The 17,784-nt window shown below is 33.7% G+C and overlaps 1 protein-coding gene across 1 annotated transcript; it reads left to right on the top strand.

Moving 5' to 3' along the window:
• Positions 1-4,241: 4,241 nt before the first annotated feature.
• LOC118029415 (scarecrow-like protein 18) lies at positions 4,242-5,838 on the top strand. Its single transcript, XM_035033290.2, has one exon. It carries the CDS (start codon positions 4,344-4,346, stop codon positions 5,625-5,627), a length of 1,284 nt encoding a protein of 427 aa, XP_034889181.1. The 5' UTR covers positions 4,242-4,343; the 3' UTR covers positions 5,628-5,838.
• Positions 5,839-17,784: the final 11,946 nt, after the last annotated feature.

Genomic DNA, 17,784 nt, shown 5'->3' with positions numbered 1-17,784 from the left:
GCAGTTTACAGGTTCAAGTTTTCCCCCATCTCATCCTACTACTCATTAGCATCTCATGGTCCTTCATCCATGGTTGCCCAAGATAGCACATCTAATAGTGTCTATAGCCATGGTTGCTGCACCTATTTTCCAGGTACTGTTATAACCCATTTTTTGGGTTATTCCCCAATTCACATTTTTTTCTCTCTTTTAAAAAAAATAAAATACAAAAAATAAAAAAAAATATTATCAAAAAAATATAACAGTGAAAAGAGGATGCCAAAATGCTCAAAAAATGGTTAAAAATTGGTTGAGTAGGTTCAAAAATATAAAAATTAAAATTTGACAGTATTTTGTTGAATGATGATAGCCGTGTTAACAAAAGAAAATTCAATTTGAGGAAGAAAATTCCAAAATTAAATGTTTATGGACTCAATTAAATTTGATTGAAGGTTTAATTGAATTTATAGAAGGTTTGATTGCAAAAAAATTTGATTTTGGAGTTATTTTGGGCTTTAATTGGAAGAAATTAAAGTTTTGGGATTAAATTATAATTTTTTTAGAGTTAATTTGGTCAAATCAGGGGCTTAATTGCATAAATATTGAAGTTTGATGGCTAATTAGGGACATAATTGAAGAAATCTGAAAACCAAGGACCAAAGTGGAAAAGGTGCGTAAATAGAGGGTTGTAATTAAAGCCAAATCAGGGGTCAAATTAAAGACATTATAAGTTTATTGATCAATTGAGGGTCAAATTGCATAAATCAGAGACCAAGGACCACGTTAGAAAAGGCAGCCAACTTCAAGGTTGGCGATTGAATTTGGCAGGGATGCAATTGAATTAATTTTAAAAATCAAATTTGCAATTGAGGACTCGATTGAACAAATCACAAATTGAGGATTGATTTGTACTTTGACATAAGATTGGCGCCATTTTCATTTAAATAAAACAGTGCGTTTTGCCCAAAATGGCACCATTTCATACACTGTTCATTAAAAAAAAAGCCCAAAACGATACTGTTTTGAATCGCACTATAGACTTTCTTCTTCCTGGACGTGTAGAGAAACAGGGGAAGGGAGCTGTGTTCCCCTGCATTTTCACTGACTTTTCTCCTCTCCCTCTCTCTCTCTTAAACATCAAAAAGACGTTGACCATAACCCCACTTGCATAAACTCTAACCCATGGCCTACCACCGGGAGGTGAAACACAGGAGGGACGTGCCCCTCTGGCGGTTTTGTGGGGCGACTGCACAGTGAAAACAGAGGAAGAGAGAGAGAGCAAGAAAAAAAAAGGAAAAGAAAAAAAAAGAGAAAAAGGAAGAAGGAGAGTAGGAGGGACGAACAAAAAAGAAAACAGAGAGGGAAAGGAGAGAAATGAAGAAGATAGACGAAGAAGTGGAGAAGAAGAGAAAACATAGGAGAGGCTGCCACTGTCACCACCACCGTTGCCGCCGCTAATGGCCACGCTTAGGCTACACCACCCCCGTGTAACCTCATGCTGCCCTGTTTATTTCCTTCGTGCTTTGCCCTTGCCTCCATTTACATAGCCCCTTTATTTTTGGGCCGAGTTCGGCCCAACCCACTGATTTGGGTCAACTCTGGCCCACTTCCGAAATAAAAAAGAAAAAAATATTTTAAAAATATTTTTTCAAATTTTATAATTTTCCCGTGTATTTTTTATGTTATTTTGATTAATATCGGGTAGTATTTTTATGTTACTAAAAATACAAAATTCGATGTGACAATACTTGGTTTTCGTCAAAACTTCTAAAAATACAAAACAAAATTAAAAAAAAAGACAAAAATATTTTTGTGCATAGGACCAAGTGTCTCAAAGCTAAAAAATCATATTGTGTTTTTCATACACCAGAAAACAATGTTTTAACATGCATTTTAGCTTTAATAACCAGTTTATTAAAGTCAAAAGTACATTGACGCAATACTAGGTGGCGACTCTCATTCAAATTTTCCACTGATAAGAGACAAGAATTCCTTGTCTCTCCATATTTTCTAGATAGACCTATACATTTTTTTCTTAAGGGTGGACGATCGCCGCGACGCCACACATGTGCGGCAGGTACTATCTCCTCCCAACTATGAATCCATTGTATTCTCTAATGCTGACAGGTATGAGGATTAGCATGGTGTTATGCAAGATGAAATTCAGGTCTTGTACTTTAATGACACTTGGTTCTTAGTTTCTTTTCATCCTTTAATGAATGTTGTTGACAATCATTGAGTGTACAAGATAAAGCACCGTGTAGAGGTAGTATTGAGCGGTATAAGGCACAATTTGTTGCCTACAGGTTTTACTTAGCAAAAAAGCATTGATTACTCTAAGAGCTTTAGTCCTATCATTAAGTAAGCGATTGTCAAGTTGGTTTTCTCTAGTGTGGTTTTGTGTGGTTGGAAGATTCATCAACTCAATATATATAATGTCTTCCTCAATAAAGTTCTTCCGAAGAGATCTACATGAAACAACCTCTTGGTTTTGTTGACTCTATTTTTTCCTCTTATATGTGCAGGTTGCACAAGTATTTATATGATTTGAAGCAGGCTCTGTGACCATGGTACACTTGTCTGAGTAATTTTTTGCTTTCTCTTGGCTTTCACTCTTCCAAGGTTGACACCTCCTTATTTATCCTGTCTGTGAGTACTAATATCTTTTATCTTCTTGTTTATATTGATGATATCCTACTTACAAGTAGCGACTCTACTATACTTCAACGCCTAACATAGTTGCTGAGTTCAAAGTTTAAGCTTTGAGACTTAGGAAATGTTCATTACTTTTAGGACATTGAGGTTCAGTCCACTAGTATAGATCTGATGTTACGAAAGCATAAGTATATTCTTAACATCCTTACTCGGGCTAGTATGACCTCTTGCAAACATGTTGATACTCCTAGTTCTACCTCCAAAGTTACAATGTTGCCTGATTCTTTATTTTTTGATCTTACACATTTTCATCAAATTGTTGGTGCTCTTCAATATCTCACCTTTATAAGATCAAACATCTACTTTGTTGTTAAGAGAGTTTATCAGTTTATGCATGCTCCTACAGATTCTTATTGGGCTGCCGTTAAATGCATTCTACATTATCTTTAGGGTATGATATCATATGGCTTACATATCACTCGCAATTCCTCCTTTGATTTACATGACTTTATGAATGCGGATTAGGTAGGTAGTATTGATGATCACAAGTCTATAGGTGGTTATCTTGTTTTCTTTGATCATACACCGATTTCATGGAAATCAAATAAGCAACACACAGTTGCCCGCTCCTCTACCAAGGTTGAATATAAAGCCTTGGCAAACAACACTGCTAAGGTTATCTAGCTTCAATACTTAGTGTCAAATCTGCAGATCTCTTCTACTTCTACTCTAACCATTTGATGTGATGATCTTGGTGCTACTTATTTGTCTATGAATCCTATCTTTCACGCCCATAAAAAACATATTGAGGTTGATTATTTGTTTTATATCTTCTCATGATCAACTTGCAGATGTCTTTACTAAGTCGCTTCCTACTACTTCTTTTACTGTTTTTCAACTCAAGTTTCAAGTCGATCCTCCACCCTCAGCTTGAGGAGGCATATTATGGAATGTGTGTGTTTGTAGGACATACTATATGACTACTCTAGTGTTGTAATCTTTATCTTAACTATTGTATATTGCTCTACATATATAAATAGAAAAGGTTGACTAACTAAAGGTTAAGCCTCCTATTTTTCTTTAACTTATTCTCTAACGAAGAATAGCTAGTTAGGATTTTTTTTCTTCTTTCCAAAACTCTTTTTTTTATTGTTGTTATGTCGATATATATATATAAAGACAACTATTGCTAAGCTTAGCTAGTAACACATACTTCTTCCCTGTATTTGGCAAACTATTTCATGCTCTTATCGTATTAATGCAAACTCTGCTGCCCGCATCTTCACTACATGGTTATTTGTGTAGCAAATTAAGAATGCAATTCGACCCTGGAAGTGGCCGCGCCTCTTTTTTCCGACCCAAGTACGTGCTTCTTTTATATATAGACGCTCGCACACACCTAGCTAGTTTGGTTTTTAATTTAATCATCTTCATAAACTCTTTATTAGAGAGAGATAGGCGAGCTTAGCCTAGTTAGCTATAGAGAGTTATAATCCTTCTGGTTCCCCAAGCAACAGGAAATTAATTTCTAATCCATTCATATATATATATATATATATATATGATCTCTTATTATACCCTATAGTATTCCATTCCAATATTTCTATTATGTTATATGACCGAAACACAATCTAGCACTAGCTTGCTAGTGCATTATGCCAAAAGGATAATTATGCTTGGCTCACGGTCACTGTCACATTCACAGCAGCATGATGAGTTCATCTAACAATTCCCATGATCATCAAGATCAAGAACAAGGGATTCCACCTCCATCAACGGCATTTCATATGCGTCAATTGCTAGTCAGTTGCGCAGACCTCATCTCTCAATCTGACTTCTCCGCAGCTCAACGCCTTTTCTCCCACCTTTTATCCTCCACCTCTTCTCCTTACGGCGATTCCACTGAGAGGTTGGTTCGTCAATTTGTTCGAGCCCTTTCTTTCCGCCTTAATCATCATTCCACCCCCACTAGAACTAGTACTGCTCCTCTTGATTTCAGTCCTCCTTTTCCTCCTCCTTGTACTACTAATACTAATAACAAGATGATGATGATGATCAGCTATGAGTCGACGGATCAGGAGACTCTTCGGTCTTGCTACTTGTCCCTGAATCATATCACCCCATTCATAAGGTTCTGCCATCTAACTGCCAATCAGGCTATCTTGGAAGCCATACAAGTAGGGCAGCAAGCCATTCACATCATAGACTTCGATATCATGCATGGGGTGCAATGGCCTCCATTGATGCAAGCTTTGGCCGACCGATCTAACAACACTCTTCATCCCCCTCCAATGCTTCGAATCACCGGAACCGGCCATGATTTGAACATTCTCCAGAGAACTGGAGACCGCCTTTTGAAATTTGCCCACTCCTTAGGCCTCGGGTTCCAATTTCATCCTCTTCTCCTTCTCAACAATGATCCTACTTCTCTTGCTCTCCATCTCCCATCAGCAATTACTCTTCTCCCAGATGAAGCCCTCGCCGTGAACTGCGTGTTGTATCTTCACAGGTTCCTTAAGGATGATTCTCGTGAACTGCTCCTTTTTCTCCATAAAATCAAGGCCTTGAACCCCATGGTAGTGACGGTTGCTGAAAGGGAGGCCAACCACAACCACCCTCTCTTCTTGCAGAGGTTCCTGGAGGCCTTGGATCACTACACAGCTCTCTTCGATTCCTTGGAGGCAACCCTACCACCAAACAACAGGGAGAGACTGGCAGTTGAGCAGATATGGTTTGGGAGAGAAATAATGGACATAGTAGCAGCAGAAGGAGAGGGAAGAAGAGAAAGGCACCAGAGGTTTGAGACTTGGGAAATGTTGCTAAAGAGTGTAGGTTTTAGGAACGTTCCACTGAGTCCCTTCGCACTTTCACAGGCCAAGCTTTTGCTAAGGCTCCATTATCCTTCAGAGGGTTATCAGCTTCAGATTCTCAACAATTCTTTCTTCTTAGGTTGGCAGAATCATTCCCTCTTCTCTGTCTCTTCCTGGCACTAGCTAGCTACCTAAATTAATTGCCTTCTTTCTAATCAATTATTAATGTAAAAGCTAGGTAGCTAACTAATTTATGACCTCAACCGCTCATTAATTCCACTAAAGTTATAGATTAAGAAAATATAATGAATGAATGAATATTAATTGTCTAGTTCCTTTCTGCTACCTGATCTTGCCATTACACCTGCTTACTTTGTTAAATAATTGCGCATATATATATATATATATATATATATATATATATATGGTTCTCTTTTTTTGTGAGTACCCACCCCCACAACGAAGTTCCATTATCAACATTGTATACTCACACACACGCAAGCCTGCAGCTGTGATTGTAGCTATATGGGTGCGCATGCAATGGATATTAACATGCAATGGATATCCTTGACTCTCTAGACAGATGGCTTGATCCATCGGTTCTGTTGGCTTAACATTATGCGATGCAATTGTAATATTAACATGCAATGAAGGATATTAAATTTTGGCTTCATAGCGCACCGGCCACCTGCAGCCCAATATGGCTCCCATCTAATTCGCTAGAATTCAGCACTCCCTGCGCAAGGCATGCATGTTTAATGCAACCTTTGGTCCATCGGTTCTTTTTCGGGTAGTTCAAATTAAAGTTTAATTACTCCCCATTTTTAGAATTTTAATTAGTGGTGTACGAGTTATGGCCACGTGCTCCGCCATATATCCGTATACTTTTCATAAAAAAGCGAAGTCTAGGCGTCTATCGTTTCTAAAAACATAAGAAAATGAAATGGCTGGGCTTATAGCAGCAAAGAAATTGGCAATGGTAGTAAACATATAAAAATAAAAAAATAAAAAAACATTCAGCCCATCCCAACCCGAGTTGTTTTTTGATAAACATGTAACCTTTATAATAAGAGTCTAGTCAACTTGGTTTGACATGCAAAACTTGTAATTTGGGTAGTAAAATCGGAATAACCCAAGAGATTAATGTTTTGAAACCCGACTCGATAGTTTAACTTATGACCCGGATGATCTAGGGTCTAGACTAGGCTGGATTTCAACAAAAATAAAAGAAAAATTGACCTAAAATGATCCAGTCAAAAAATCAAATTGACTCACAACCTAATTAGCATTGGAAAAAACCAGTCAAACCTTTTTCTCTTTGTTATTATTTTTTTCTCATAATGATGTTATTTTCATATTTTATATAAAAAAAGGTTGGCCTGGGTCAACCAACCTAGCTCGTGAACCAAGACATTCCCTAGGTCAACTCCCGAGTCAAGTTTGAAAAATATGCAATAGATAAATTTCAAAACTTGTGATACGGGTTATTAGACCGAAAATAGCATACATGAAAAAAACCAAGAAATCCAATCCTCAACAAATTAAAAGTTGAAAACAGGAGGGGGGAATCATTTACGAAAGGATCTAAAATAAGAAATAGCAATTAAAACAATAAGGGTGAAAATCAAAATAGAAAATAAATTAGAGGGAAAGAGTAATTCTTTGATTGGAGGGTTAAAATATTGAAAACAAACAACAAATGAACAAAAGGATAAAAAATCAAAAAAATAAAGATCAAATTAGAAAAACTAATACATCACAAACTTGAATTGAAAGATAAAATTGAAAACTAATAAAACCTTGACAAAAGAGCCAAGGAAAAAAATAGAAATTAAAACAAGGACCAAATTAAAAAAAATTATATATATGAAAAATTAGAATTGAGGATTAAATTGAAAATAAATAAAATTTAATAAAAATATCAATGAAAAAAACTAAAAATCAAAAGAATAAAGATTGAAGTTGAAATAATAAGAAAAAAAAAAATAACTTGTGTGTTTTTAGTTAGGAAAGAGAACAGTGGGGAAAAAGAAAGGATGACTGACAAGAAACCGTAAAATATCCATGACACATGTCATATGGGAGGAAGAGAATGCAATGTCGTATCCAACGACACAATGAAAGGGAATTTTATGCCACTGGAAAGCGTCATACATGCTAGTAACTTTTAAATTAAATGATATTTAATTAACAAAAAAGGACATATATAACCTTGATTACCTCGATAATTACAAAAAAAAAAAACAACATAAAAAAAACCTAAAGGCCCTAAACATATGGTTTAAATTTTTTGACCCCATAATCATACTTGTCAATTCATTAATTGCACATTAACAAACAAAAAGACGTATTCACCCCTCCCTGCTAGGTTTGCATTCTTTGATTATAGGGGTAATTATATCATTTTACTGTGTAAAGAAGATGAAAAATATAATTATACCCCCGAACAAATTTTTAATAACTAATGCATTATATGAAAAGAACAAAATATCCCTACAACAAAGGCACGTAGATTTTTCTGGAAAAGGCAAAATGATCATTTTACTATTATAGTAAATAGAAAAAATGGCTATGGGTATAATGAGATCACCTTAAACTTTAGCTTTTTTTTTTCTATATAGGTGGCTTTTTGTTATGCTGCAGGACGGGTTAAATTCTTCCTAACATAAAAAAATTATTTATGTAATGATAACTTGAGGCAACTCGGGTTAACTTGATTAATACACAACCTAGAATATGAGATTGGAATAATCTCGCAGAAATAAAAGTGAAAAAAAATCACAAAACTCAAGGCTCAACAACTTAATATCAAATGATAAAATTGAAAAAAAAAAAAGCAATTTAAAAAAAAAAATTATTGAAAAAACCTAGGTTCACATGGCTAACCTACAATCTGCATCATGAGATCGGGATAAAAAAATTAAAAAGGACTAAAGTTATATCAATTAAAAAAAAGGTCACAAAAAAAAACCAGAGTAAACTCGAGTTAGCTTAACGAACTCGCGACCCATGATAACCCCACATAAAAGAAAGCAAAAAAAATCACAAATTTCAAGGCTTAATAAACCTAATGTCAAGGGATGAAATTGAAAAAAAAAAACATTAATTTTTTTTTTAAAAAAAAAAAACTTGATTCAATCTAGATTAACTTGACTAGGCTACGACCCATGACATTGGATTGGGAAAAAAATATTTTGAAAAAAAAAACATACCTGAAAAAAAAAAATTGTAGCTAAACTGATAAAACAAATTAGAGTCAACTTGGGTTAACTTCACTAATTCGGGATCTAGGATAACCTCACATAAAAGAAAGTGAAACAAACAATAAATTTCAAGGCTCAATAACCTAATTTTAAATGATAAAGTTAAAAATAAATCAATTTAAAAAAAAAAATACCATAAAAAAAATCGAGTAAACCGGTTTAACTTAATTATCTCACAACCAAGGATAAGAGAATGGCATAACCCCTCAGGAAGGAAAGTGTAACAAATAATGAAGCTCAATACATAATATTCAATGATGAAATTAAAAAAAAATAACTTCAAAAAACCAAAGTTAAATCAAGATAATCTTTTAAATCGGTGACCCGGGTCATGAGACCAATCCTTGTATAAAAACTAAATGAAAGAAAATAATTAGGGACTAAATTATAAAATAAAATAGAAATAAAAATAATAAGGACCGAAATTGAATAAAAAATTAAATGAAATAAAATGTTTAGGGGTGAAATTAAAACAAAAAAAATCAAGAAAAGGTTTAAAAAAATCAATTAAAAGAATGATGACCAAATTATATTAAAAAATAAAATCAATAAAAGATCTAGGGATGAAATTTTAAAACAAAAAACTTCAAAAAACATTAAAAACAAAACAAATAGTTATCAAAGAAATAAAAAAAAAATTGAAGTGAACATCAACTAGAGGATATATTTAATTTTTGAAATGGCTAGCACGAAAATCAAGGTGTGGGGAGAAAAAAAAGAAATAAAAAAAAAATACATTAATCAAAGATCAATTGTACCTCCACCATTGATATGCATCATACCACTGTGTAGAAAACAACACGTCTTTTCCAACGCCGTAATGAATGATGACATGGTGTGGACGCCTCCCACGCACTAGTAACTTTTTAATTTTTAATTATTTTTATATATGTTCAAAGACCTAATTGTTCTTTATTTAAATAAATAATAACCCAAAATATGGAAAAGATCCAATTGACACTATCCGTTGGTTTTATTTTTTAGAAATGTAAGGACAATACAATTATTTTACCATGCATTTGAAGCTTAAAAATACCAAAAAACTCTTATACAAAGCTTCATATTTTTTTTTTTTAACTTTTAAGGATAAGTCATTACACTGTTTATTTAAAATGTAAAAATATTTATTTAACCTCAATGAATATGATAATAACAAATTAATTCTATTAAAAATATTTTTATACACCTAGAAGATATTATTTAATTTTTTTTAAGTAAAAGGTATTTTTTATTGATCCAATCAACAGTAAAATGTGGAGTACTCATAGTTTTTTTTGTAATGTGTGTTTATGTACACACGTTCGTACGTTGAAACATGGGATTTTTGGGTTTTTTTTTCCTTCCTTTGTTAATGTGTCCTCGTATACATCAATACATTAGTATTGAGGGCTACTTATTTATTTGTCTTATATTTAGGTATTGAGGACTACTGACCTTTTTCTTTCTTTGTTGATTAATTAATTAATTACATACTGATTCAGTTAATCCAATTAATTAAATGTTTTGTATTCGCATGATAAGATAGGTATTATTATATTGACTAGGAAAACGACAATCAGTTTCCACTGACAAATTAAGTAGCTTCTCTTCTTCTTGGCCAAGAGAGTTTTCTTTGTCTGTTAATTAATTAATTCGTGTAATATTAGGGTGCTGGTTTTGATTTTATTTTTAATGATGATAATCCATGCTAGCCTCACTTTTCATTGAGCCAAATATACATGAGGTACTTAATTAAGAGTGCTGTTTTTTTAACTAATTTATACTGCTGTCTTAGTGTGTGTGTTCACTCTTACCATTAATTAAGGAAAATAAATGTAGCTAGGATGGATCGTGGATGCTGAAGACTTGATCATCAGTTTGTCTGATTATTTTTTGGAAACGAACGATGAAGAGAGAGAGCCCACAATTGCTCCCCAAAATTCCCTCTATACATACATACATACATACATACATACATACATACATATATATAAACACACACGCAGGTGTGTTGTAAAGAGGGAATGCAAATGCATATATGCGTGAGCTCGCTAGGTTTCTGTCTTGTTTTCTGCGATAAGTACCCGTATATACCTGTCGCTGTCTTTCATATCTGCACCATTAATAACCCTAATATCTGTCCTTTGTCCCCTCAACAACAAAATCATCGAACTTCCAAAAATAAACCTGTTCTTGCCTCCTATAACACCCTGCAACCCCATATATATGATCAAAACCCTCTCGCTCTCCTGCTTGTTCGTGTCCTGCTCGTACGTGGTTATTTGATTCTTTTTAAATTAAACTTCTCAATAAGGACCACTACTACTTATAATCCATATTCTAGCACATAATATTAATTGTTTTTTGATCGATATGATGCGACCACCAGCTTTCTCATCATCAACTTGCTAATTACATATCAATTTAGCTAGTACTAGCTACTGTATACTGTGAATTTAATAAGTACCCCATTTATATGTATATACCATAAATTTGATTGTATATATACACACACCTCTTGACATGGAAATTGGCATCGCATGATGAAAGGAAGGGAGGGGAAGGCTTGTGGAATTTAGCAGAAAGGCAGAAAGATTCCAAAATAAGCTTTTAGAAGCTGGATCGCTTTTGATAGCTGACACTGATAAGATGATCACTAACATAGCATAGCAAAAGCAAAAGCTTTTAGGTTACGTGTTCAAGTTAAGATTATTACTGAGGGCTTGCCTAGGGCTATCTAGGGTTGGTGCACGCATGGCATTGCAGGCCATGAATATTGATAGATAGAATCAAATCATCCGATATATATATATATATGGCATTCCATCTGATTCAGACGTTTAACCTCCTGCTGCTGCTGGCCTTTGCTTTTCCTATTTCTATCACTGCTTACATCATTTGATATATTCAAGACTACTCATGCTCTCTACCCCGGCCCACAAGCAATTATTACAATCATGGATGTATTAGCTTGTATCATTTGCGGCCACCAATAACTCTTTTTGCCCCCTTGCGTATTCATCATTCAATTCAATAATCATAGTTAGAGTTAAAATGATTCTCCGCGGGCAGACCCAGCAGTATTATTATTTCTTATGTTCAAATGTATGGAGAAAAAGTAGGAGGGTTAAGTTATTAGTTAACTAATTATTTTTTTATTTATATATGTAGGGTAATATATAATAATAAATATGCCCCTCAAGCCGAGGGTGGAGAATCGACCGAAAGCTTGAAGCGAAAAGCAGTAAAAGAAACAGTAGAAAGTAGCTTAGAAGAAGCAGTAAAAAGTAGTTTAGTAAAGACATCAAGAAGTTAATCTTGAGATAAGATAAAACGAATCTGAATCTCTTTCTTTGCAACCCTAGAATTCGCAGATAAATAAGTAACACTAGAAGTAAAACACTAAATGGTAGGAGCAGAATAGAAGGGATATGTAGATCTATCAATAAATACTGAAGTCAAATAACCTCAGCAGTGTCGTCTGCTAAGGCTTTATACTTAGCTTCAGTAGAGGAGCGAGCAATTATACATTGCTTACCTAATTTTCACAAAATCGACGTTTGACCAAAGAAAACAAGGTAACAACCCATAAATTTATGATCATTAATACTACCTACCCAATCTGCATTCGTAAAGTCATGTAATGAAAAAGAGAAACTGCAAGTCATAGGTTGCCGTATCTTAAAGATAACGCAAAATGCAGCAACCCAATAAGAATCTGTAGAAGCATGCATGAATTGATAGACTCTGTTAATAGCAAAACAGATGTCTAGTCTCGTAAAGGTGAAATATTAAAGAGCACCCATAATTTGACGAAACCGTGTAGGATAAAAAACAAAGGATCTGGCAATATAATAGCTTTGGAGGTAGAGATATGAATATCAATAGGTTTGCAAAAGATCATACCAGCCCGAGTAAGGATGTCAAGCGTATATTTATGTTGTCGTAGCATCATACCTATACCGGTGGACTGAACCCCAATGCTTATGAAATAATGAACAATGCCTAAGTCGCGAAACTTAAACTCTGAGCTTAGCAGCTGTATTAAGCAGTAAAGCATAGTCAAGTTGCTACCCGTAAGCAAAATATCATTAACATAAACCAGGAGATAAAAGATATCAGCACCAATAGAGAAGATAAATAAGGAGGTCTTAACCTTGAAAGCTTGAAAGCCAATAGAGAGCAGAAAATCACTCAAACAGGTGTACCAAGCTCGCAGAGGCTGTTTTAAACCATATAACAACTTATGCAATCTGCACATATGAGAAGGAAGGGTAGAGTCAACAAAAATTATAGGTTGTTTCATGTAGTTTTCTTCATCAAGAACATTGAGGAAGACATTATAGATATCAACCTAATGAATCTTCTAATTACACAAAACCACAATGGAGAAGAATAATCTGACAGTAACCTACTTGATAACAGGACTGAAAGTTTCAGAGTAATCAATGCCTTCTTACTGAGTAAAACCTCTAGCAACCAGGTGCGCCTTATGCCTCTCAATGTTGCCATCAACACGATGTTTTATCATATACACCTATCGAGTACCAACAACATTCATCAAAGGATGAAAGGGAACCAAGGATTAGGTGTTATAAGAGCGCAAGGCCTAAATTTTCTAGCGCATAGCACCATGCCAAGCCTTATACCTGTCAACATCAGAAAAAACAATGGGTTCAAAGGCAGGAGGAGACATTACCTAACATATTGGAGCAGCAAAATTAGTTGTAGACGTTGTGAGCAAGGTGGTTTTCTGTAGCTGGGGATGGATGACCATGGGACGCTGACATGCGACAGGTCTAGGTGGAGAAGAATCTGAAACTGTGAGCTACTAGAGAGGATATGAGGAGAGATTGACACAAATTTGCAAATCTGTAGGAGAACCTATCGAAGGATCGGATTGTGTAGCAACAGAGAGTGGAGAATGTAACAGCCCCAAAATTTCTAACAATATATTTGAAAATTCAAGATTTTTTTTTTAACAAAAATTTCAGCAAGGTTTCCTCTAATTTAACCTATCCCAAGTTATCGACAAAATCAACAACCGTTCTTAATAAACCATTTTCACAATTCAATGTTTTTATTATACTCCAACATATCTCAATTAACAATATTTCACATTCTCCAACATATCAACCAAAAGAATGATCATGTTAACTATATATATATATATATATATATATATATATAAAAGACAATTATCTCAACAATTATATACATAATCATAGATTATAAATTTAATGTACCTCCTTCCACCATATTGAATCTTTTAAGTATAATTATTAAACAAACGATATTAACTACGCTGCTTACATGTATATGTATATATCACCATTATAATTAGAAAAATAATTACACATTAGAGTATAAGTTTAATTAGACTAATCCATTTAAGTGCATATATATACAACAAAATGACCTTCAAAAAATATACAAGTATTTATTATTAATATTGATTTATATGTCCAAAAGAGAGCTACTAGTAATAAGAGTAATCACTAAGGCTATTAGGATGTGTGATATTGAGATGAACCTGCACAATAATGTAAAAGATAATCATGGTCAATTAGAGCGTTTAATATATATATATATATTCATAAAGAAATTTCCAAATTTAAAACTCATCTTCCAAGTACTAATCACATAATCTATAATCTAAAATATAAAATTGTTCATGCCCATTCACAGGGCATCAGTTCCATACCAGGATAACTGGCCCACCAGTTGCCCATTCATAGGGCACCAGTCCCTTACCAGGATAACTAGCCCACCAGCCACCCATTCATCGAATAAATTATCATAGAAAATTTTATCAGCATAACGCATAAAATTTCATTGATCGGGGAGATAATTTAAATATTTAGTGTTTAGAAAAAAATTCAAGGTGTCCAACAACCCATTTAATTAACCAAGAACAATATCAATTTATCCCTAATATAATTTCTTCACCACACAACCCATTTAATTAACCAACCACAATATCAATCCATCACTAAAATAATTTCTTCACCACACAACCCATTTAATAAACCAACAACAATATCAAATCATCACGTGCTAATAAAGATGGTGTATATCCCTTTTGAATTGAAGGCATGAGTTTTAGTTCACAATTGCTAGGAAATTGATAAAAGCAGAAAAGAAAGAAATGTTTTTCAAACCCTGTTTCAACCGTCTTCTACTCTCTTTATCCTTCTCCTTTGCTATCGAAATTGTCAGATCTTAGGCTAATTAGGATTATTTATAATGCTAAATTTATTCCTTTTTTATCTCGTCTTTAAGGTTAGAAAAATCCCTCAGAATTTGTACTGAAAACTGATTCTGTTGCTGTCACAATTCTGTTGTAAACCAACCTCGTTTCAACTTCGACCTTGATTTTGACTTGGTTTCGTGTAATATCTGACCAACCCAACTATATTATTTCATTTATGACAAGTTAAAGAATTGATTTTCACCTTTATTGGGTCCTAGGGATAACTATTTTTATGTCAGACTCTTAGTCATATTGGCATGCTCGACATTATCAGTTTCTGAATCAGATCAAGAGACCCATTTTGACTAACCAGATTGCGATCAGATTCTTTTCTTCAAAATGATTTTATATAACTTTGAATCCTTCATGAAAGTTGTATTTTTGTATGTGTCGAAAAAATTGGGTGTTTGAATCGCCTGATTTAGATATATGAAGCTCAAGATATTTATATTTGAATATCTCATGTGAAAGCAGAGAATCCTGTCGCAACAAGGATTCTAGCCCAAGTTTGCAGGTCTGATTCAAGGGAGCTAATTGCAAGATACTTAAAGTTTGAAGACAAATTGCGGGCCAATGTGAATGACTTTTCTTGACCAAGGGTTGAGTTGAAAAAATTGCTGAAATAAGGAACTTAATTGCATATGAAATTGGAAGAAACCTGGTTGGGCTCGAAGAAACAAAAAAAGGGATAGGATTCGAAAATGACAAAAATTCTACCACACTGGATTACGTGGCCATTTCTTTGCTTACCTTAACACCGACGACTGGGATGAGAGGATGTTAGGGTAGTTTCCAACTTTTTGCTTATCTATATAAAAGAGTTGTTGAAGAAAAAAAAAGAGGGGAAGTAGAGAGAGATGCAAAGAAAGAGTGAAGAAAAACATAGAGAACAAGCATAAGGCTGAGGTTAGAGAAACATAAAAAAAAAAAAAAAAACAAGAATGAGAGGGAAGATTATCTCCAATCTATCCTACATTGCCAAAAAAGAGTTCACAAAATCTAAAGGTTTTTTAAAACTCCTAACATAAAAAAGAGGAAGGCTTTCTTTGGTTTTTAGAGGTAGAAAGGTAAAGGCTTTTCTATCTATCTGTACTTCATCTTCTGCATTCAAACAAGCAGGATCTGCAGGTATTAGTTTCCAGCTTTTTCTTCCTTGCTATATTCAAACTTTTTGTGGTTTGTTTTATTCCAAAACCTGTTTCTTCTTTTGCTCTAGATATTTAGTTTCTCTTTGGACAAAAAGTGTTATGCTTGCCCACTGTTTCTTCCATGATTTTGAGTTTGGATTACTGTTTATGTTAAATTTGTGTGCTCTTTTCTTGTTCTATTGCTATGAAAGACCGTGGGTTTTAAAGGTCTTCATTGTCCCTTCCTCCCTCTACTCAGTGCCTCCTTGACTGGGATTTGTATAGGAATGTCTTCCACATGGATTTACTTTTATCCACAAAGAAAAACATGAGAGGGTGTCTTTTGCATTCAAGGCTGGGGTTTGGTTCACATTTTCATTTATGTTTCTATGAGAAGGGAGGTAGATGGTCGTTGGTCTATAGTTATAGTCTTTAACATACGTGGTACAAAGGCATGTTGTTCAAGTTTTTTCCTTTACATGAAACAATTATGGCAATACCTGAGATTAAGAAAATGGGGCGTGAGTCACGGGTTCTGCTATAAGATTGGGCTCAAAGCTGTGACTTTCATGTGTACACAGACTTACTCCTTTATGTTGAAAATAATAGGTCATGCTATGTTTAGGTTTTGAGTTTTAGTTGATGGACCGAAGTCTGTTTAATGAGATTTGGCTTTGGAAAGTTTTTTTTCCTCTGTCAAGTTCCTCTTGCTTTGTTTTACATGCACTATTTAAGTCTTGCAATGTTAGAAATATATGTGATGGTTTGTTGTTTTAATTGTGATTATTGTGATGCTTGTGTTTTGATTATTATAAAAATGTTTTCTTGTCTGTTGCATACAAACAATACCCTAACATATTTTAAACATTTCTCTTTAAAAAAAATATTCAAAGTTTAAAAGAAAATGTATTTTAGCATGGATTTCTTAAACACAAAAAATTATTTTCTTGCATTTTGGATTTTACAACATGTTTGTAAATTCCAAAGGGTATTGGCTAATATTCCAAAAATATAAAAATCATATTTTTGGGGAATTCTTCTTTATTCACCATTAACAGTTGGATAAAGAACTTCCAAATGGGTTAATATCCAAAATATTAGTGGGAATAATTTTATTCACCATTAATATTTTGATAAGGAAATCCCAAAGAGGTTAATATCCAAAATATTATTCGAAATAATTTGCTATTATTTACTTTTAATATTTGGATAAAGAAACCCCAAGTGGTTAATATCCAAAATACTTTTCTAGGAATAATAAGTCATTATTTTCTTAATAATATAAGGGCAAAGAAACCTATGAAAGGTAAATGTCTGAAGTATTGTTAAGAGTAATCTAACTTGTTCATTTTTAACATAATAGTAGGTTTATGCCCAAAATGTTATTTAGAACAATTTAATTGCACATCCTTGAAAGAAGCCTTAATTATAATTGGAGACATTTTAAATTTTGATTCCACGGTTTCTAGGTCGTAAAAGTATGAAATACTAAGGCAAAATAGGCTTTTAAAACACCTTGAATTTTCTTAGATTTCTAACTTAGTTTTTTCTTTTCTTTTCCTTGCAATTTACGAGTTATAAATACTTGAAATACTAAAGGGAAAAATGAGCTTTTAAGCACATTGAATCTCCTTAGATTTCTATTTTAGTTGTCTCTTAATTCATAGGTTGTAAATTTATTTCAAATCAAACACAAATTTTAAGAGATCTGCATCGGT

Source organism: Populus alba, chromosome 11, assembly GCF_005239225.2.
Source record: "Populus alba chromosome 11, ASM523922v2, whole genome shotgun sequence".
Taxonomy (NCBI): Eukaryota; Viridiplantae; Streptophyta; class Magnoliopsida; order Malpighiales; family Salicaceae; genus Populus; species Populus alba.
Note: the sequence above shows the minus strand (reverse complement) of the source record. Positions and strands in the feature narration are given on the sequence as shown.

Bases quoted from the DNA above. Each gene is read 5' to 3' on its own strand.
- LOC118029415 (XM_035033290.2), top strand. From the start codon at position 4,344: ATGATGAGTTCATCTAACAATTCCCATGATCATCAAGATCAAGAACAA.